The sequence below is a fragment of the Mytilus californianus genome, unplaced genomic scaffold (assembly GCF_021869535.1).
Source record: "Mytilus californianus isolate M0D057914Y unplaced genomic scaffold, xbMytCali1.0.p SCAF_10, whole genome shotgun sequence".
NCBI classification, from domain to species: domain Eukaryota; kingdom Metazoa; phylum Mollusca; class Bivalvia; order Mytilida; family Mytilidae; genus Mytilus; species Mytilus californianus.
In genome coordinates, this window is record NW_026262582.1 from 36,265,130 (window position 1) to 36,287,958 (window position 22,829).

A 22,829-nucleotide genomic window follows, 5' to 3' on the forward strand; every position below is an offset into this window, starting at 1 on the left:
TAAGGTTTAGTTTTCTTTATATCACACAAATTTTGATAATTTATCGATAATACTATGATTTTCTTCTTTTACTTCATAATCTTTAATAGGACTAATTTCACCTTTCATGTATTTTATCTCGCTTTCAATCAGCTTATTGACGTGACGAGTTCCCAGAAACACTTGTATGTCAGACGAAAATTGCTTCATTTATAGTGTTTGTTTCCTCAGTTTGGTAAGCATTTCTTCTGTTGATTCTAGCTTCTAAATGATATTCAGGGGGGGGGGGAGGGACATTTAAAAACGCCTGAAAGTTTGTCTAAGTTGGGATATTATATTAGTTATTTGAACTAAAAACAAAACAACAAGATAAAAGAAGAAAAACGCAGCTTAAGAAATCAAAACATTTAACTTGTTCATAGACCTTTTACTAGTTTATTAGAGTTCACTGGAAATTTTACAAAAAAATGAATAGTTCATTCAAAACAAGTGCATACACTTTCACACTTTAAACTGTAATGTATTTGGACTTATGTGTAATGATAAAACATTTCTTTATTCTATTATTTAAATAATATATAGCATCTTATAACAAATTTAACCTACCTGGATTTTAAATCACATTAATGTTCACGAAGTACTGTGTTTAGAGTTTAAAACTCAAATCATTGTGTATTTTTTTAATGTAAAATTAATAAAACAATAAAAACTCAATTAACAAAGTAGACCATCTAGATATATTGAAAAATTGTAATCGTCATACCTCATGCATCCTTTGTAAATAAGCTTAAACCATTTGGACTCTTGCTATGTGAAATTGTCGAAATCATTGTTTGAAGCTCCTATCACATTTTTTTTTCATAAAGTTGTAACAGAAAAGGCTTAATCAAAGTTTTTTTTACAAAGTTATACATTTTAAGGGTGCTCAAAATAAACAACACAAATGGAAATTTTTTGTCCTTTTTAGCTGTTAAGAATTTTTTTTCAACGATTTACACCACTTTTCATAACGTCTCCTTAAGACATGTTCAGTCCAATAACAAACTTTTCCGCTATCAGCTATAGTCACATGCATTGTTTTGTAAGAAGTCAACTGACAAAAAGGCTTTCAAATTAAAAAAGAATAACATTTTTGCGTCATACACTCCAAACTTTATAAGCTTATCTCCAAAGAGCAATGAATGGTACTTTGATGTAAACGGAACAATCCAGTGAGAAACGTAGTAAAGAGGAAACAAATCACTTTAAGATTTCACTTTAAAAAGAAATTCAAATTTAAGATTTAGTTATATGATATAAATCCGAATAAAAGATCAGAGGTATCCACGAGGAAGACATGTTTTTTTCAATTTAAAATAATTTACATATTTATATGTCTGTATCGAAGTACTGGCTACTGGGTTGGTGTTACCCTTTGGGACAAACAGTCCACTAGAAGTGGTATCGACCTACTGGAAGTAATAACAAAAAGTATATCTAAGATGCACATGTTGACATCTATTGTCTCTTCCGTGATGTTCGAAGCCAACATATTTGAAAAATTTGTTGTTTGAAAATATGTAACTAATGTAATGAAATGATCCGGTTACCAAACTATTGAAATATCAAAGACGACTATACTACATTTATTCTAACCACACATTCCAAAGTAACTTTTTTTTATAACGAAGGCATTGTTATAAAGTGAAATACTGCAGAATAGTGTTTACGGTTCATCTGCAAATCCCAATTGTCTAGAACGATGGAATCAATAGGATTTGAACATTTAAGTTGTTAAACGACTTTGTACAAGGTAACATTTCCTCTTTCAGAGCAAATGTGTAATGTACTTTTATCTGTATCAAAGTTCACAACTGTTGGACGATTCTGTCCATCTGATTCTGTCAGTAACGTCCTACTGTCTTTCCCGTCATGTTGTATAATTGTTAGATTATTGGAAATATAACCTACAACGTACACATTATGGTAAGAGTCTACTGTTATATCGTGAGGAAATTTAATCAAGTCACATTTGAACTTCCATAATTCTTCTCCATTCAAACGACAACAGAGTATTTGGTTCGTGTTGTAATCTGCGTAAAATATCTTGTCTCTGCTTGTTTTGATGCACGCTACACCTTTAGCTGCTGCTTTAATTTTTTTGAGTTGTCTCCCTGATAGATCCATGACTTGTATCTCGTTTTTATATACTACGTAAAGTTTCCCATCCTCGTGAGATACCTCCAAGCAACTATTTTTTAAACTGATGCTATTTTCAATATGGAAAGTATTGTTATTCATTATTTCTAGGTATAATGCGTCCCCGTACGTCACAACAATACGATTAAGATCTATCACGGCAATATCGTACGGTTTGCCGGATACTAAAATGTCTCGGATATGTTCACCTGTATCACTGTACTCTTTTAACTGATTCTCTTGTTTATGCGTCATCAACAAATGACCGTTAGGCAATATGATACAACCATAAATATTCATGTCATTTGTTTTCTCTATTTGAAATGTTTTGATAACCTGAAGCTTAATGTCGGATATATTGCTTGGTGTTGGGATAGTGATTCCAATCTGAGCTTGATCGATTTTTTGTTCTTTGAAATCTAACATGGAGGCGCATTCAGAGACCTTTATTTGTCCAAACTCTTCAACTTCGTTTGATAATTTCTCGATTATACTATGAATAGCTACTTTTAATTCATAATCTTTTGTAGAACCAAGTTCACTCTTGGTGGATTTTATTTCGCTTTTGATCTGCTTATTGAACTGACGCGTTCCCAGAAACACTTGTATGTCAGAAGAAAATTGTTTCATGTGGAGTGTTTCTTCTTTTAGTTTGATAAGCATTTCCTTCGTTGATTCTAGCTTCTGAAGGATTTTCATATATTTTGATTTACAAGTGTGAGATGTTAATCCAAGTTCGTTCAACAATTTTTCCTGTAGCCTGTCTAGGTGGCTGTTTATTTTCATTCTCGTTTCAAGAACCATGGTTTTGACCACTATTTCTTGTTTCTCGATTTCTTTTGTAGCGGATTCACGATTCTTGATACATTGTTTCACGTTGCGCAGAGTTCTCCCAATTGTTTCTTCCAGGTCAAATAATGCAGTTGATTGTCTCGAATTAGCTGAGTTAACAGTTATTGGTATAACATCAGAACATGACTTGTGTTTTGACGGGACACAAACAACACAGAGGACCTCGTCGTGAGTTTTACAGAACCACTCTAGGTTTTCCCCGTGGTGCTCACAAACCTGGGAGATTGAAACATTTTCAATCTTGCGGTAATCTTCTAGTGAAATAACTTGATGGTTTCTTGATGTTTTGCTTTTTCTGTGAACGTTTTCGCAATCTTCACACAATCCTTCTTCACAATTAGTGCACCATCTTCCCGCATCCTTCGTGACGTCATCAAACCTACATGGACCACAGGGTATATGTTTTCCTGAAGCCATTTGGAAATACTGAAAGCAATGAAAAAGATGATTTAATTTTCTTAACGTCGATAACAATATCTTTAATCTTAGTTCGTTTAAAAGTCCTTCTCGCATATCTATTAATCAATTAATTAATTATGCTAACTAAATCTTTCAAAAGTGTCAAATAATTTTGTTGGAATGTCAGCATCCGATTTTGATGTTAATTGTTTATATAAGAGCTTACAACTTCTTATACCTGGTAACAAGTAATTGATGATTGCAATGTTATATTAATATTTGGTTTCAGTTGATAAACAGATATGAAATAAGTAATTTTGGTGAGCATAGCGAGGGAAATGCATCAAAACTTTAAGCAGATACTGTATTTCTGTATATAAGTCATTATCACTTAAAGCTGATGAACAAATGAGAATAAATAAAGTAGGTCCCTTTCCTATGTATCTTCATAATAATATCACATTTAACTACATGTACTAGAAACGATTTTTTTCTTTACTGTATAAACAGTTACCAATGTATATTCATTCGTTCTTTAATTAAAATAATAGTAAATTATTTGAATGTTCATATACCATCCATACCACCTGTCCTGTAAAACAGCATATACGCCGAATAAAAACAAGTTGAAACTAAAGGTTCTGTGAGTGACGCAAATGTAGGTCAAAAGGATGAACTGATAGACGGACGGACGAACGGTTCGTCGGACTCACCAATCACTTTTCCATGCCACTTTAGAAAGCGGGTTTACAGTAAGCTGTGGAGAAACTGTTATGTCAGCACAATACACTCTGTAAAAGAAACGTACAGTACTAATGTCAAAACGTCTCATTCGCCTGTCAGCATAGCAACCAACGCTATGTAGGCAAAGACCAACACTACATCGAGTAGATCAGTCGACAAAATCCTTATCTAAACAAATATGCGAGATGTTGTTAAAAGCGATATCTTTCGAACAAGGAAGTTGATTATAATACAAAATTTCCCAATATTACTTTCTATTTTCAATCAAACACAATATCTTAAGAAAGATAACGTTTTCGTCATTTATAGGATAATGATATTAAGTTAAAGTTTACCTGCTATTCTGTTACCACCTATTTCATGTATATTTGTCCAAACACATTTTCTTATCCTTGTTTATGAACAAATATAGTGTAGTTCGTCATAGGTACAGTGACTCGTTATGAATAAATTTAAAAGCGGGATACTTTGAATCGTTTAAAAGTGTCGGCTAAAAATAAAGTATGTTATAATGTAATTATTTATTTTTTTCGTTGTTAATGTCTTTTCTTATAAATGCTATTCCTGACAATGACTTAACCATATACTGTTATGATGTTGTAATTATTATGATTATTTGTCGGCCTTATTTGTTTTGTGTGGCCTTATAATTGTTTACAAAATATTGTTATAACTGTGCAGTTTAGAAATCCCTGGAACAATCATAGATACTGATGGAATGATTAGAACTTTCTATTTGACTTACATAATGATTCCAGAATGATCATTATCGACGATGCTTAATTTAAACTTCCATTGTATTCTAGAAATTTCCCTTCTACAGTGTACTAGAAGTTTCCATTCTACAGTGTTCTAGAAGTTTCCGTGGTAACTATTTATAAAGACACCGAAATTAAACAGATCAGACATTAATATAGTTGTATTCTCAGAAGATCTTTGGAGTTGTTGGATTGACATTTTTGTTTACGAACGACATCATACTAGATTGCGAACTTATTGGACATATGTATTACATTGGATTACATTCTGTACAATTAACAGAAGAATTCCGGGTAAAGAAAAGACAAAGGATCGCGGACATATATTTAAACAGTTAAGTTGGCATTTCAATTTGTATAATACTTCTTGTAAACATATATGATAAATCTTGTTAAATTTTATCATTGATTTGACATGTGTCTTTTGTTGGCTACAATTTAAAGGTGATTTCTGGCCGTAACCCTTCTCAAGAGGCACACAAGCATTTCATCACCGTGATGGCATGATAACAAAGTATCAAAGTAGTGCATTTTTATAACAATTAATGAAAATTTCCCAAATCTCGTATAAGTACAATGTACCCCAGTATAACAGAAAAATCTATCAGCTCTTTCATTTTAATGCAAGGGGTATTAATTCGATTTGACAACTTCAGACGTACTCATCTTTCACCTTTTGTAGCTAAGCTGATCTCTATTCATCTGAGAAAACGACAATTTTATTACCCTTTTTTTTTTATCAAATTGCATGCTTGAATATGCATAACAGAAATTGGAGAGGTATGTTAAAAGTAATAAAGTCAAAAACACGTACTTACAAAATTAAAGGGGTTATCTGATTAAAACGATACTCTCTAAATTCTAAATCTAAATAGTTAAATATCAATCAATTCAGAAGAAGACAGTCTGTATTATCAGTATGACGAAGAACTAAAATACACAATCAAGTAAAGCAGTACGAAATAATACTTTTTTGAAGTTTGAATATCGTTATGAAAAGCAATCTCCTGGCCAATTGACGTATTCAACTTCCATGTTCCTCCCTCTCCTCCTTCATATATTCAAAATAATAATAATAAGTGAGTTTCTACTGTGCAATTTGCAATACATTTGTTATATATTAATTGTTTACATAATATAAAGTGCCACAGCTACCTGATATATTGTAGCTTATTGATATATACAGAATACATTTTGTTTGATTAATGGTCGTAGAAATACTTAAAATCTTATTTCAATATGACATGTCTCTTTCGCTTTGTAAACAACAGCCTTATCAAATTCTCGATATATCTTAACATTGCACTGACTTAGAGATGTACATATTAATTGCTCATATAATGTACCTCCCACATGAATACACATGTATCATAACCTATGTGCAATTTCGATGTTTTCAAATAATTGAAAAAAACTCCTACGTCTATTCTAATGCATAGCAAAATAATTAAAGCACTAGAGCTTCGAAAAAATACAAAATCAAAATGAAATAAAACTATTCGAAATTCCATGAATGCTCTTGATGTATTGACGTCATTTAAAAAAAATATCGTAATACGAATGAAAACTCTCAAGCTGAAGGTTATTCCGTCACATGTACGCCCAAAGATCGGATAATATTGTATAAACATGGAGTTTTGAGGAAGGTGTTGTATTATTTTCTATTTATTTTTATTTTTGGCACAATGATGCATTTATGAAAGTCGATATGGCGGCTCACTCCTTAGAAGTTACGATATGTCAGCTGTAGATTTGACGGTAAATAGTGGCCAACGAAAACAATGTTTTGGTTGAAAATTATAAGGATTAAACACATTTTTCTAGAGATCATTAAAGGTACATATGCAAGTCATAGATTTATTAGAGTTAATGTTCCTATTAGAATGGAAATATTTCATACAAGCCATCGATTTGTTCTCATATTCGCGTTCTAAATTTAAAGTTTAAGATGTGTAAAGTAAAGGTCTATTTGAATTTCTAAAGAATATAAGTCAAGTATTGCTATTTAAAACATGTTCATCATATAATGACTACTTCAATGTACACTAAGTGGTTTTACACTAGTAATTTTTGGGGCCCTTTATAGCTTACTGTTCGGTGTGAGCCAAGGCTCCATGTTGAAGACCGTAATGTGACCTATAATGGTTTACTTTTATAAATCTTGACTTGGATGGAGAGTTGTCTCATTGGCACTCATACCACATCTTCTTATATCTACTAAAAAGATTTATCCTGTTGAACTAACTATAATTAAAGCTAATACTAACAATGTACATTGTCCGTTTTTGGATCTTAATATTCATATCTCTTACGGGAAGCTTATTACTAATATTTACGATAAAAGAGATTATTTTTCATTCCTTTTGTTAATTATCCGTTTTAGATGATGACGTTCCCTTAGCACATCGTATGGTTCTTATATATCTCAACTTGTTCGATTCGCTCGTGTATCAACGTATTTGGTTATAACAAAAGAAATATATGTATTACTGAGAAATTATTACACCAGGCTTTTCGATATTACAAACTTTTAATTAATTTTCTCATAGGTACAAGGACATTATTTGTAAATATAAATCAACGTGCAGACATCTCATACTTTACCGTAAATCACATCCCATCTTTTATGGTAATATTCTATACAAAGCGCAAAAATGTCGCCATTCACCACACATTCAAACAGACTTGTTCACAAGGTATATAGTTACTATATTGTTGTCAAGTCATTAACTCATTAACGATGGCATTTTTTAAAATGAATACTGATTCACTCAAAGAATCTTTGCATCGGAAATGAACACATTTGTTCTAAAACCAGTTGTTGGCATGACACGGGTTAAGTTTTTCTCGTATAATTTATAATGACATGATACTCAATCCCTAACTGGAGGTATTGTGGCTGATTTTCATATGATGAAGACATAATCTTTCGATCAGTTTAATTGAGGTCTGGAGCTGGCATGTCAATAATTGCTAGCAGTCCTTTTCTAAGTTATATTATCATTGTCATTTTGCTTAATTGTTTCTGTTACCTATTCTAACATCGGACTCGGACTTCTTTTCAACTGATTTTGACTGCGTTTTGCTGTGTGTTTGTTCACTCCACTCAATATTTTCTGACATCGACCAACATGATCGAGGGGTCAAAACTAATAAAGCATGTACTTTTTGTTTTGTATGATAAAAAATAAATAAAAAAATATATATATGTCAGTCATCCAGTTAACCAAATCGTCCTCAAATAAGAAATCAACAAAGCATTAGCGATTAATGCAATGAATTGAAGATCTTAAATTTCAAATCAGTTTTACTGACTATCAAGGTTTATTTACAAGATAACATCCAAACACATTATAATTATCAGAAGATCACGCTAGAGTTACCCGAAATTTCTGTAGAGTGCATGATTTTTCTTTTAAACAATCCAATATGTTTTATCATTCATGTAAATGTTATGATATTACGATTATGTTGGCGGTAGACCAAAACATTAGGAGTTAAATTTTATTCCCACTAAAGATAATTTGAAACAAAAATGCAAATAAAATGTAAAAATATGTTTGTATTCCTTTATCTAATACACGTGCCTATGTTACCTTGTACACATTCACGTTTGTATGTTTATTTATTTTAATAAACATTTGCCGTTGGACAAGTCCGAATAGGTTCCTTAACTTAAGTTACAGTCTGAGTTTAAAGTTGCAACTAATTTTGCATGAATTTCAAAAGCGGCAGTAGATGTCTTTATTTAATAAACTACACCTTATAAACATTCAAAGCTCGAAATTAAGTGCAGTTAACCCACCCTTCTACTCATAATCATGTGTATGGAGAATATATATGTGTTTTCATTTATTTCTATACTGACTGTTTCTGTCTTTGTAGATATTTCCACAAGGCAGCGGAAAGTGCAGATGTCACATGTTACGATCTTTTTGATACTTATCCATCGTCATCTGTGGAACAGTTTTTCCAATTTTACGTGATGTAGTTTAATTAGGTAGTTCACATTCGGGAAAAGGGGATGGGATTGTTTTTACGACATTAGGAACATATTCGCTATCATCTGTGAAACGGATATTCCATAACGGTCAACCAACTCGTAATGGCGTCCGTAAAATTTACGAAGGGATGATTTCAACTTCACCACTTGGTTTAATAGCTTCCTTGTGAGCAGCAACCCTCTATCAAGGAAATCATTATAGGAAAAACAAGCCTTGGAGTGTCATATCAACTGGGAGATATATACTTCGTATGCAGGCGCTGCTGGAATGTTGCTACATAAAAATGGAAAGTTCACAATTGGGAAGCTGAAAACGTCTCCTTTGTCATAAAGTTTTGTTTTAAACCGACCCTCATTGTCAATATCTAGATGTAAGTCAAGATATGAGGCAGACTTAACTGTATCTGTTGTATACTTTATCTCAAGTTCGATGGGATAGATGCGTTCAACATAGTCACCAAATTTTGAATTATTTAGTGAGAGAACATCATCTATGTAGCGGAATGAAAAGCTAAAGGATACTGCTAACTTCTGTTCTTTCTTCCTAAAAAGTTCCCGTATGACGTCAGATTCATATGAATAAAGGAACAAGTCGGCAAGAAGAGGGCACAGTTGGTTCCTATGGGAATGCCGATTGTTTGTTGCAAAACACGTCCTCCAAACGTAACAAATATGTAGTCAATCAAGAAATCAAGCATCTTGATAATGTCAGTTTCAGAGAATTTTTTGTTAGAAACAGAGTGATTTTTTACCAAATAGGATTTATCCCTCCCTAAGACAAGATACTTGTATCTACGTTGGCCATTCTTCATCTTTGGTTAACATTCCAAAGGAACATATGTAACAGACCTATGATTATCCAGGATTTCCTCTTCAGTAAGTGTCGTGGGGGTATATGTTGAGTTTCCAAGTGAATTGTCAATACATAATTCATTTATCAAGCAGTTTATGTAATCTGTTTTACAATCGTGTTTATCCAGTCATGCAGGGACATAATATATAGTGTTAGTATACCATTTCTAGAGTCATTCGATATATATACGACATTTTGTATTAAATTAATTGAGGATTGAAGGAATAGAGAAAGCAAATCACTTTAATTTGAAGTTAACCTTTTTTTATAATTGAAGATGATAAAATTCCAAATGTTTGTTTCTATTATCACGTTAAACGTTGTTGTAGCCCAAAAAATAAGAAATATATAATTAGAATGCAATCAAAATCTAAAACGCAATAAATCAAATAAATGCATGTTGATCTGGATGTTAAATCAATACATAATCATACAAATTTTTGTCTTTTCAATGAAATTAAATTGTTTTTATTCACATTTAATCAAAAAAGAAGATTTGATTTGACTGCTGATGAGACAACTCTCCACCAGAGACGAGTTGTTAAATTTTGAACTTGTACTATTAGTGCGTTTTCTTGACAACCCTGAGATGATTTTTTTTAGGGAATTTTAACAGGATTTGAATACACAGTCATACAGAAGAACAATTCCATAACGTCGGTCTTTTATAGAGTGTTTTAAAATAACATTTAGAATAGTGGTATCTATGATGAGTTACTGAATTCGACCACTTGATTCGGCAAGATGCATTTAAATAATATATTTGACATCACACCGAGTTTCTATTAATTGATTTCTTGTAACCGAATACACATGAAACATTTAAAATAGGTGTCGTCCCTTCTCTAGGTGCGCACAATAAATTGGAAAGTTTGCACCTTTTATGTCTCAGCTGTTAAATACTTGAATGGCAAATTTACTTTCGCCGTAAACCGAAAAAGAAACTTGTTAATGGCAAAAATAATTGAACTTAATACATCTAAATTGGAGAAAAATCTTGTATAAAATGAAAAACTACTTTTAATTGAATTCCCTTGTCATTTATTTTTTTTAAGCTTTTCCGCTCAATCAAAATGCATTGAATAGAAACAATATTCAACAAAAAGAAAATAATTCTAATTCATCTTAAAACGATAGCAGTTGTTATATATCTTCAGGTTTTGAATGACAATTAGCGTGTCGGCTTAGGTATATACCTGTGGATATATGGTGGAAACGATGCTGGAAGCTTTTCTGGTCTATTGTTTGCGTTGTCGATGATAATATAATGTGAAATACGGGGTTAATATCCACGAGATGACAGACCTTTCACCCACAAAATTCACCAAATAGAGGTCTCTGTAAACTTTTACAGCATGAACTGGCTGCCACAATGTATGAAAAGCTTTAAATCCCCGCCCCAGGTGACAATGTATTTGAGCAAAATGATTCATTCTCCGGAATATACACGTACATTTAAAAATAAATATAAATACTGTAAATCTCCGAAATGAAAGAAAATCACACAGATAATAAAAGGCAACAACAAAAATAAATAACTTAAAATTTAATTTTCAACGGAGAAGGATGACTTGAAATACAATCGTTTACCTTAATCCTTTCATTTCCTTGTGCTATTCTTGAAAAAAAAAGTCCTTGCGTATTTAGATGATAAAATTGAGAATGGAAATGGGGAATGTGCCAAAGAGACAACAACCCGACCATAGAGCAGAAAACAGCCCATGGCTTCCAACATATATCTGACATGTTCGATCTTGAAAGTTAATATAATAATTAACAAAATAAGATGCGGTAAGATTGGCAATGAGGCAACTTGTCACCATAGACCAAAGGACGTGTGTGAAAGCAACTATAAGTTACAGTACGGCCTTTACCAATGAGCTAAATCCATTTCTAATAGTAAACTATGTAAGACCCCGCCATGTCAAATATCGAAACAATTAAAGCGAGAAACCCCACAGGCTGGTTTATGCTAAAACCCAAATATTACAGACAGACAGCACCCAACGACAAGCACTGGATTACTGGCTTCTGACTTAAGATAGACACATAAATAAAGTGGCGGTGTTAAACATATTTGTGAGTGCTGAAACCCACATTAACCTAGGTCAGTGGTAGAACACCACCACATCAAAACAAACTGTTGAAAACAGTTGGAAAGGCTTGACTTGTTAGATAGACAATAAACTATTTGAAAAAAAAAGACAAAAGATGTAAGTACCGATGTGAAGATAAATTGTTTTTCTGTACACATCCAACATGAATATTTATAGTTCACTGAAAGATGGAAATTTGCTGTCGATGTATACTGTTCAATTCAACAATTATAAATTGTCAATGGATGTTTATACTTTTAAAAAAAAGGACAGACAAAACGAATTGCCGATGGATTGTTACGAAAGAACTGTATGATAACAGCTTTTCGGCTGCACAATTATATATTAAATATTAAAATACGTTTATATCAGCATGCTCAATCTATGTTGAATAAAGATATCTATTTTATCTATATGCATTTTTTATTTTCTAATTTGGTAAAACGTATAGCGACGTTTCAGTGTTTTAATTGAACTAATACACTCCCAGGTTTCAACAAAGATTGAACAGGAACTTCGGTATTTAATTAATTTTACAAACTTCACCAAACTACAGAAAACATGAATCCAAATTATTTTATGGATAACATCTGGTATTGGTTTTCACTGAAGTTAGCTTTTAAAGATCAGCGGGTGTTAAACCCCTTAATTGTTCGTCTTATCACAGACGTCAAATTATCCAGTGACCCCGCATGGAGCTTGGACGGGTTATCGTCCTTGTTCATACATAGATTTAATTTCAAATTTGGTTATCTCCCTTAAACCGGACTGATTCTTGGCAATGAAGGATTCAGTGGACGATTTTATTAGATCCAGTGTTACAAAATAACTCTATTAAGCTGTCAGATGACAGGTTCAGTCAGATAAGCATCAATCTAATTAAAAAACCGATTTGCATCGCTTCCGTATTCTGACATTTCGTGAATACACTTAGCATTTGTTGTATGTTTAACATTTTGGATAATATTCTCAACACCATTTGGCAAGTTAAAACTTACCTTGTGCACGATGATTAGAAAATGTCATAATTTGTATGTGTATTAATAATAAGCTAAATAGGAAGCTTGGTCATACCACCATTAGACTTTAATATCTAAGCAGAATGTTAAAGTACTGATATCACACATACGTTCTTGCCTTGGTATTTTTTTATAAAAAGTATTTATTCAAGAAATGCCAGTTTTATAGCCTATGGAGAAAAATTACTACCGTTTTTCCTGTGATGTGACTGGTAGAGAAAATATATAGCCTTTGACAAGAAGGAAAACAGAAAGATAGAAAGTAAAACAGAGAAAAAAGTTCTTGCTAAATATTTCCAGAAAATAGAAATGATAAACAGCTGCGCCATGAGCGCATAATACACCCGTCGCTTTTTCAAAGAATAAAGTTCAATTACTTCTCAATGTCATATCAGAAATTTATAAAAAAAACTAAAGGGAGGTTATTTAAATATATATAAACCAGTCACCAAAGTTTCATGAAAACTGCTCAAAGCACTTTTAAGATATTGTCCGAAAACTGGAAAATCACCCCTTTTTTACTCGGAAACGCAAATTCTAAAATTTATAGAAATTGAAAGGGAGCTTACGTCAATATTTATAAACAATTCAGCAAAGTTTCATGAAAACTGCTCAAAGCATTTTTTGAGTTATTGTCCGAAAACTGGAAAATCCCCCTTTTTTAATTAATAAAATCCCATAATTCGGAAATGTAAAATCTAAAATTCATAAAAATCAAAAGGGAGCTCACGTCAATAGATGTAAACAATTTACCAAAGTTTCTTGCAAATTGGTGAAAGTGTTTTTGAGTTATTGTCCGAAAAATGGAAAAAAAAACTTTTTTAATGAATAAAACCCCATAACTCGGAAACGTAAAATCTAAAATTTAAAAAAAATCAAAAGGGAGCTCACGTCAATAGATATAAACAGTTCACCAAAGTTTCATGCGAATTGGTTAAAGCGTTTTTGAGTTATTGTCCGACATGTTGACGACGGACGGACAGACAGATGGACAACGGTATACCATAAAACGTCCCGTAAATGGTCGTATAAAAATGACGTAACCATTTTTATTTCTTCGTAATCATTCTTTTAAAAACAATAAAAATTAATTTACAGTCAATTTAACATAAACTGAATTAAACGTATCTGTATCCTTTCCCAATACGCGCACCATAACTGTAAAGGCTATTATATGACGTGTAAAGACTTAAACGACTTTGTATAATGCAAGAGTTTTTCCTCTATTGCATATGAGTAATGTTCTTTTATCCTTATCAAGGCCCGCACTTATCGGACAATTCAGTCCATCCGATTCTGTCAGTAATGTCTTACTGTCTTTCCCGTCATGTTGTATAATTGTTAGATTATTGGAATCATAACCTACAACGTAAACATTATGGTGATAATCAACTGTTATATCACAAGGCAATTTAGTAGAGTCACTTTCGAACTGCCATAATTCTTCCCCATTCAAACGACAACAATGGACTTTGTTTGTGTTGTAATCTATGTAGAAAATCTTGTCTCTGCTAGAAGTGATGTGTACAAAACTATTAGATGCTATTTTCAATGTTTCCAGGTGTCGTCCTGAAAGATATCCGGAACTTGTATAGTAGATTTTCCACTTACTACATACAGTTTACCATCCTTTATTGCTATTCTCAATCGACCTTTTTTTAATGCTATTTTCTTTTAAAACTCTAAAGTATTGATATTCATTATTTCTGCGAATAAGGCGTCAGCGTATGTCACAACAAAACGATAAGGATCTATCACTTGCAATATCAGATGGCATGTCTGAGACAGGAATTTCATAGACAAATTGACATGTACCACTGTACTCTGTTAAAAGATTTTCCTCTGTGTTGTTTGCCATCAACGAATTACAGTTAGGCAATATGACACAACCTCTAATATCCTTTGTATTTTCCCTCCCTGATTGAATTGTTTGGATTCACTGAAGCTTGATGTCGGATATGTTATTTGTTCGTCTGACGATTATCCCAATTTAAGCTTGATCGACCTTTAGGTCCCTGAAATTCATCTTAGCGTCACATTCCGAGACTTCTATTTGCCCGAAATCTTTAACTTTTTTGGAAATATTCTTAATTAAACTATGAAAACCTACTTTTAATTCAAAATCCTTGGAAGCACCAATTTAACTCTTGATACATTCTATCTCGTTTACGATTCGCTCATTGATCAGATGCGTTCCAAAAAAGATCAGAAGAAAAATGTTTCATGTGTATGGTTTGTACCTTTTTTGATAAGCATTTTTTCTGTTGTTTTTAGTTTCTGAAGGAATTTCATGTATTTTGATTTACAAGTGGCAGATGTTGATCTCAGTTGGTGTAACAACTTTTCCTCTGTCTTGTCTAGGCGGAAGTTAATTTTAATTCGCATTTCATGTATCATGGTTATGACTGTTGATGTCTGTATTTCAATTTCCTTTAATGCCGATTCACGATTTTTAATGCACTGTTTGACATTGTGCAGTGTTACATCAATCGATTTATCAAGGTCAAATAAAGCTGTTGATTGCCTTGCATTTGTTGAGGCAACACTAATTGATATCACATCTGAACATGCCTTGTGATTTGACGAAACACAAACCATACATAGAGCTTTGTCGTGAGTTTTACAAAACCACTCCAGGTTTTCTCCATGATGCTCACAGACCAGGGAGATCGAAACATTTTCAATTTTCCGATAATCTTCTATTGAAATAACTTTGTGGTTTCTTGACGTTTTGCTTTTTCTGTGAGCGTTTTCGCAATCCTAACATACTCCTTCTTCACAATTAATACACAATCTCCCTGCATCCTTAATGACGTCATCGAACTTACACGGACCACATGATATATGTCTTGTTGAAGCCATTCGGACTTCATGAAAGGAATGCAAAATATTATTTAATTTCTTATAATCGTTATCAGTATCTTTGTTGTTGGTTCGTTAATAACACCCCCCCCCCCCCCCCCCCGAAAAAATCTAATAATATGTAAATGTTAAAAAAGATCTTTCAAAAATGTCAAAAAATATGTTGGAAATGTCTGCATCAGATTCAAATAAATCATTGATTTAGGCTACTTTAAAATTTATCAAGTTAGACCAAATGTTCAATGTTTAAGCATAGGAATTGTGGTAGCAGAAGATCATTGAAAGCCCATTGCACAACCCACTGATCAATTTATATACTATAAACATTCCCGAAAAATTGCTTAATCCAATGTCTTTTCAATATGAAAGCATGTTTCAATACAGTAAGATTATGGTTTTTTTTAATATCGTATTTGTTAAATTATTAGCAAGGTATACAGTCATTTAAGAAGTAAATACATTTCCTGAACTGGTTTTTACTGTATGTTCTTTTCTGTAAGTTTTGTTAATCTACTGATCGATATTTAAAAAAAAATGTGGGTTGAGATCTAAAATTTATATTTTCACCCCGCGACATTTTCATAATCCGGTGCCAGTCAGAAACTTCGTAAGTAGTCATATATCATAAAGCGGGAGGTTTGGCATGCCATGAAACCAGGTTCACCCCACCTTTTTTTCTTAAAATGTCCTGTACCAAGTCAGGAATATTGCAGATGTTATCAAATAGTTCGTTTTTATGTGTGATGGCGTTTGTTTTTGTTGCACTTCAGTATTCCTGTTGTTCCTTTGTTTTCCTCTTATAGTTGTTGTGTTTCACTCGGTTTTGTTTTGTAACCCGGATTTGTTTTCTCTCAATCGATTTATGACTTTTGAACACCGGTATACTACTGTTGCCTTTATTTCATATCTTACTTGAAGTTATTTTCGTTTTTTCGTACAATTTGGTTTCAATTACAAATTTTATTTACTATTTCAAATGTATTCATATTCACAATTTTTATAAAGTCCCGGGACGATTTAGAGCTTGCCATTCTAATACACTTATCTTTCGTTGAAAACAGTATGTTGCCCTCTAGATTTCGTTTGGTTTTTTCGTTGGGTTTCTGTCTCATTGACTTTAACTGTACATCTTCTTTTTGTTGTTCACCCAATTTTGACAATATAGCGGAATTATAAACAACTGACATACAAGTGGGAGGTTAAGCTAGCTTTAAAACCTGGTTTAACCCTCCAATTTCTTCGGAAAATGCCTGTACCAAGTCAGGAATATGGCAGTTGCTTTTCACTTGTTCCGTTGATTGATAGCGTTTCATTTTGTCAGTTTTTATTGACCTACCCTTCTGAATTTACCTTGGAGTTTGGTATTTTTGTTACACTTTTTTTATATCAATGACAAAAGCATCTCTACTTTTTTAAATAAACGCACAATACAGCAGTGTTATCATGCCAGTGTTCAACGCTGAATTAGGAAGGGAGAATGCCGTAAACTCTAATAACATTAACATTTGTGATTTATTTGTTTGTTAAGTATCCAAACTCAACAATTGTTATACTAGTAGTTTGAACAGAAAACTATTTTTAAAAAAGGTCAGGCGGGTACCAATACTCTTCTGTATGTTCTGGATTTTGAATTTTTTGATTCAGAGTTCATTTTGCAAGTCAAAATTAAGAGGTTAGCTGAACAGTTTGACATTCTCTTGGGTTCTCACAAGAAAACTTTAAATAGTCATCACTGGATGCCTTAAACGAAAATTGCTATAATTTTTAAACAAATTAATGCTTGGATATTTCAATGCAAGATTAAGTTGTCAAAGTGATCACAGTGTACCCAATAATGACCTTGAATAAAAACAATAATAATGATTCATAAGACAGACCTGGTAGAGTAAAAGCTCGTAGGCCAACATTTTGTGGTTTAGTGCATTTTCTAACTGCAAGTCAATTAATTTTTGGTACTGCTTACTCAGTCCTTGGAGAATCTGAAATACGCCACTAATTGAGGAGAAGGAATGACAAGAACCACTATCTGACCCCAGATGTTTCACAAATGATAAGGTATGTTATGTTTTTGATAAATCAATAGGATTATAAAGTCGATTGTTACTTAGGGCAGATTTGTCGTTTATCAGCAGTATAAAATTAATAAAAAGCGTGAAATAGTAGTTATGCCTTGCCTAAATTGTCTGCATGTATGCAAAACAACCAACTGCCTTGTAGGCAAACCAATTTCTTAGTTGTCGTTAACCATTTACCTAAATCTTTATTCAACAAAAAGTAACCTGATGTTGGAATCGAAATAAGTCGCACACATTTTCACAGTTCCTTTCTTTTTACAATAAAACGCAGTGTTTTAAGAAAATTAAGTGCTTCACCATTTACAAAAAAATAAAAACAATAATGATAAGTCTATATATACGAAATTTTACCTGTTGATTGTTGACAGCTATATTTCCTGACACGTCTCATGCAAAGGCATACGTTCATTGACCTGATAAAAAGCAATGAAGTTATAATATTTCAAACCATTCAAGGTGTCGTTTTCTTGGTTTGTGTTTTATTATTATCTCATCCGGCCTAGGTAAATGTGAGATTTTGTCGTCACTTGGTGTCCGTCGTCTGTCTTACGTCGTTCGTTATTTTTTTTATAAATGGTGAGATCCCATTTTTGTAGTTTTTTGCATTACCTAGAAACTGATTACTGATATAAAACAAAAATGATCGAGGAAAATGTTCACAAACATAATATTTACAAATAAATAATATGGCCGAAATCGTCAGTCGACTACTTATAGGAGTTATTGTCCTTGAATAACATTTAGAAATTATTTTGGCATAATAAGCAGAACTAAAGTATGTAAAGAGCAACTGTAATCAACAATATGATCAGCAAAAAAAGATTTAAAAATAATTCAACATACCTAACATCGTCAGGAGTTATTGCCTTTGAAAAAGATTTTTACCATGTTTGGTGCTTTGGCAGAAACTATAAAATATAGAAAAGAACTTTCAAAAACCAAATAACTGAGCAAAACGAGATCTCAAATTGTCAACATGACCAAAATCGTTAGTCAACTTCTTATAGGTGTTTTTGTTCTTGAATGATAATTTTGTCCATTTCTAATTAGTGTTTTTCAAAGAAACCATTATACGTATAGTGAAACTTCAAAAAGGATAAAAATGATCACCAAGTTAAGACAAGATCTGCTAATAAGTTATTGAATAGACAAAACTTAGTGCGGCAAAAAGTATCGGACAAACAGAAATTTGGCCCATACACTTTCCATTTAAAACAAATATAATCAATGCATCCTTGTAGCGGCCAAATTTGAGAACAAAAAACATTGTTGCCTATTGTTGTATTTTTGGTAATTAGTTATATTCTATTTTAAGATAAGGTGTAAGTTACTTTCCCTTTACCTTAATGAACCCCTTTAGGCAATTTGCACGAAATGTGATTGGTGAAAATCTGTGATTATGATGAAAACAAGGAATACCAGAGTCAACCAATATGGTATGTTTCTTTTATTTATTACAGATAAATTATCTTTCATGTTAAAAGATAGAAAGTTTGAGTTTAATTGATGTAAAACTGATAAAACTTGACCTTTATATTTTGGCAATTATTTACCGTAAATGTTCAACATATTACTATTTTGAAAGAGAACAAGTGTATGTTACTACCGTAAATGTTATAATAGATGCACTTTTGTATTGTATTATAGTTCAGAAATTGTTAGTTTTGATAATAGAATTTAGTGTGTTTTATCCTTTATTTTGTAGTTAATCTTTTCGTACCTGAATAAAGAGATTTGAACGGAAGGAATAAGTATTTATTTGGTATAGACATCATATCATTAACATATTGACATGGATTTAACAGAAAGCGACACAAAAGCTACTGAAGATGAAGAAAGTGCAAATATAATAGACACGAATGTAAAAGAAGAAACGATCAGTACGACTAGTTCAGAATCAGAACATACAGATGGTGCCAGAGCAAGAACATTATCGGAAAAAGGACAACAATACGAATTTGATAAGCTAACCCAGAGTTACGGTGGCTTAAATCGTCTCTCTGAAAACATCATTGATCTGATATCGGACAAAGCACCATATGATACCATCAAAGGGAAGTATTCAATGTGGATGGACAAATATGAGATGTTCATTGAACAACACCAAAACATTATGTTTAAGATAGGTCACGAGGCCGACAAAGAATCGTATATGATGGTTTTCCAAGAAAGAGATGAATCTTTACGCGAGATCAAGAGATCAATAGAAAATTATTTCAACGTTATTCGCGAAGAAAATAAACAAACACAGAGGTCAAAAAGCGTAATTACTAGTAGTAAACGATCATCGCAACTATCAATATAGAGTTTATCATCGCAAAGGTTAAAAGAAGAACAAAAACGAGTTGAATTAGAGACAAAATTGGCAGCACTAAAACGAAAGAAGGACATTGAGTTAGCTAAGTTAAAAATAAGATTAGACGAAGAAGAACTGCAATTAGACACAGATATAGCAATAGCAGATGCAAAAACAAAGTTATTGGACAAGTATGAAAACCTTGAATTAGAATCAAATAGTACACACGTTTCCAACGTAGAATCAAAACCAAAGAAATCTGACATTGTACAAAAACAATCAGTGAATTAGAATGTAAAGGCAGAACTATTTGTACCTCAGAACGAGATGAAAGAAGTACTCGATATTAGACCTATTAAACCAGTTAAGGTCAATAAAATTGTTACTACCGCAAACAACACACATTTGCAAGAACCTAAAAATGAACCTTATATGACTATGGTATCCAGAATAAAACATGATGAAAATATGAACAATATACAGGCTAATACCGTCGAAAATAGTATGTCTGCAGTAGTGAAACACTAACAAAAACCAACACCTGATATTACGAAATTTAGAGGAAATCCTTTAGAATACAGAAAGTTTTATAGACAATTTCAGGCAAGAATAGTTGCAAATACAGATAACGAGGAGGAGAAAATGACTTATTTGGAACAATTTACATATGGCGAAGCAAGCAAAGTAGTAAGTGGATTCAGTCATTTAATAGGCGAACAAGCATATAGTGCAGCAATCAAACAATTAGAAGAAAGATACGGAGATACAGAAGTTATTGCAAATACATTCATTAAATGAGCACTAGAGTGGCCTACCATACAAGCTGGAGATTCATAGTCACTTGATGATTTCTCTTTATTTTTGATTGAATGTGAAAACGCAGCTGAAAGCATGGAAGCTATGCGTATTCTGGAATACTCTAAGAACATTAAACGACTAATGATTAAATTACCATTCTACTTTCATGATCGATGGAGAAATGTAGTAATGCGAACAAAGGAAAAGAAAGAGTCATTAACATTTACACACTTTGTGCAATTTGTGAAACAGGAAGCTAAAAAAGCCAACGACCCAACTTATGGAAATATAGCGGTTTCTGCAAAACAGAATAATACAAGAGACCAGAAGGCTAAAAATGCGACTGATAATAAATCGAAACAGACTCAAAAGATGAGCTTTGCCACAGATGTTAAAAACGAACATGATAAGCATGTAAATGAACTGAAAGGTACCTACTGTGGAAACTGTCATAAATTGGAAGATTGCTAAGGCATACTATCTTTGAGTATTCGAAACCGTTCTGAACATTTAAAGAGCAAAGGTCATTGTTTTGGTTGTCTCAATAAATAGGACACAGGATAGTTAACTGTTAAATGCAAGCCACATGCCTCATTTGTAACAAAAGACATCCGACTTTACTTCACGAAAAGACAAAGTACCAAGAGATATTATACCAATGAGACAGAGTGAAAGTTCGACAGAGGTGGAAAACAAGACCAGCGCATGCACAATCTATTTATCAGATACTAACAGCCAAATAGGGGCTGGAGATATGTCATGTGCAATGGCTATAATACCAGTAAGGGTAAAACTGAAAAATAAAGCACTTTGTGTAGAGACATACGCATTCTTTGATTCAGGAAGTAGCGTGTCTTTCTGTACGGAAAATTTGTTGCATAAGCTAGGTGAAAATGGTAAAAGAATGCAGATAACACTTAATACCATGGGAGAACCGTATAAGATGACAACTTATGCAGTTTCTGGATTACAAGTATTAGACCTAGAAATGAATGATGTTGTAGAACTCCCAAGAGTCTACACAAAGGATGAGATGCCAGTCTCAGTGGATCACATTCCGAAACAAGAAGAAATCTCGAAATGGGGTCACTTGTCGGGAATAACATGGCCTAAGCTAGATGCTAGTATTGGACTTATGATAGGCAATAATGTCCCAGATGCCTACACATCATTTGAGGTAGCAACAGGACCCATTGGATCCCCACATGCCACACGCACTAGATTAGGATGGATTATATGGGACATGATGCGAGAATGTACATGATCTAATAAAGTCGTTAATCGAGTACAGATGTCTGCGATTCACGAAGAAGAGAATTCAAGGCTTAACGAGTTAGTTGAAAAATCTATGAACTTTGGTTTTCCTGAACGCATTATAGATGCCAAGAGAGAAAACTCAGTAGACGACAATTCTTTCTTAGATTATGTGAATAAAAATATTCATTTTGAAAAGGGACAGTACTACATTCCACTACCCTTCCGTGACAACAATGTGAAACTGCCGAATAATGCTTCCCAGGGCCAGCAGCGACTGAGAAGTCTTAAGAACAAGTTTATCAAGAATCCTAAATTCAAACAGAACTATACTGATTTTATGGAAAAACTGTTAGAAAGAGGTTATATGGAACACGTCCCAAAAGAACAGTTCAACAGAAACGATAGACGAATATGGTATATCCCGCATCATGGTGTTTACCACAGTCAGAAACCAGACAAAATTAGAATTGTGTTTGACTGTTCAGCTACATATATGGGTGTGTCTCTGAACAAACAACTCTTACAGGGACCAGATCTCACTAATAACCTTCTAGGTGTTCTCGTAAGATTCCGTGAAGAGAAAGTTGCAATTTTGGGAGATATAGAAGCTATGTTAAACGTTTCACCAGGTGAAAGTACCACCACTTGATAGAGACTGCT

General features: G+C 32.9%; 1 protein-coding gene across 1 annotated transcript; it reads right to left on the reverse strand.

Annotated features, from left to right (window-relative positions):
* Positions 1–438: 438 nt before the first annotated feature.
* On the reverse strand, positions 439–4,590 carry LOC127718037 (uncharacterized). The gene is made up of 2 exons (XM_052223932.1): positions 4,488–4,590; positions 439–3,435 (listed from the first exon to the last, which is right to left on the reverse strand). The coding sequence occupies exon 2, from the start codon at positions 3,424–3,426 to the stop codon at positions 1,753–1,755; it is 1,674 nt and encodes a 557-aa protein (XP_052079892.1). The 5' UTR covers positions 3,427–3,435; positions 4,488–4,590; the 3' UTR covers positions 439–1,752.
* Between the last annotated feature and the right edge of the window lie 18,239 nt (positions 4,591–22,829).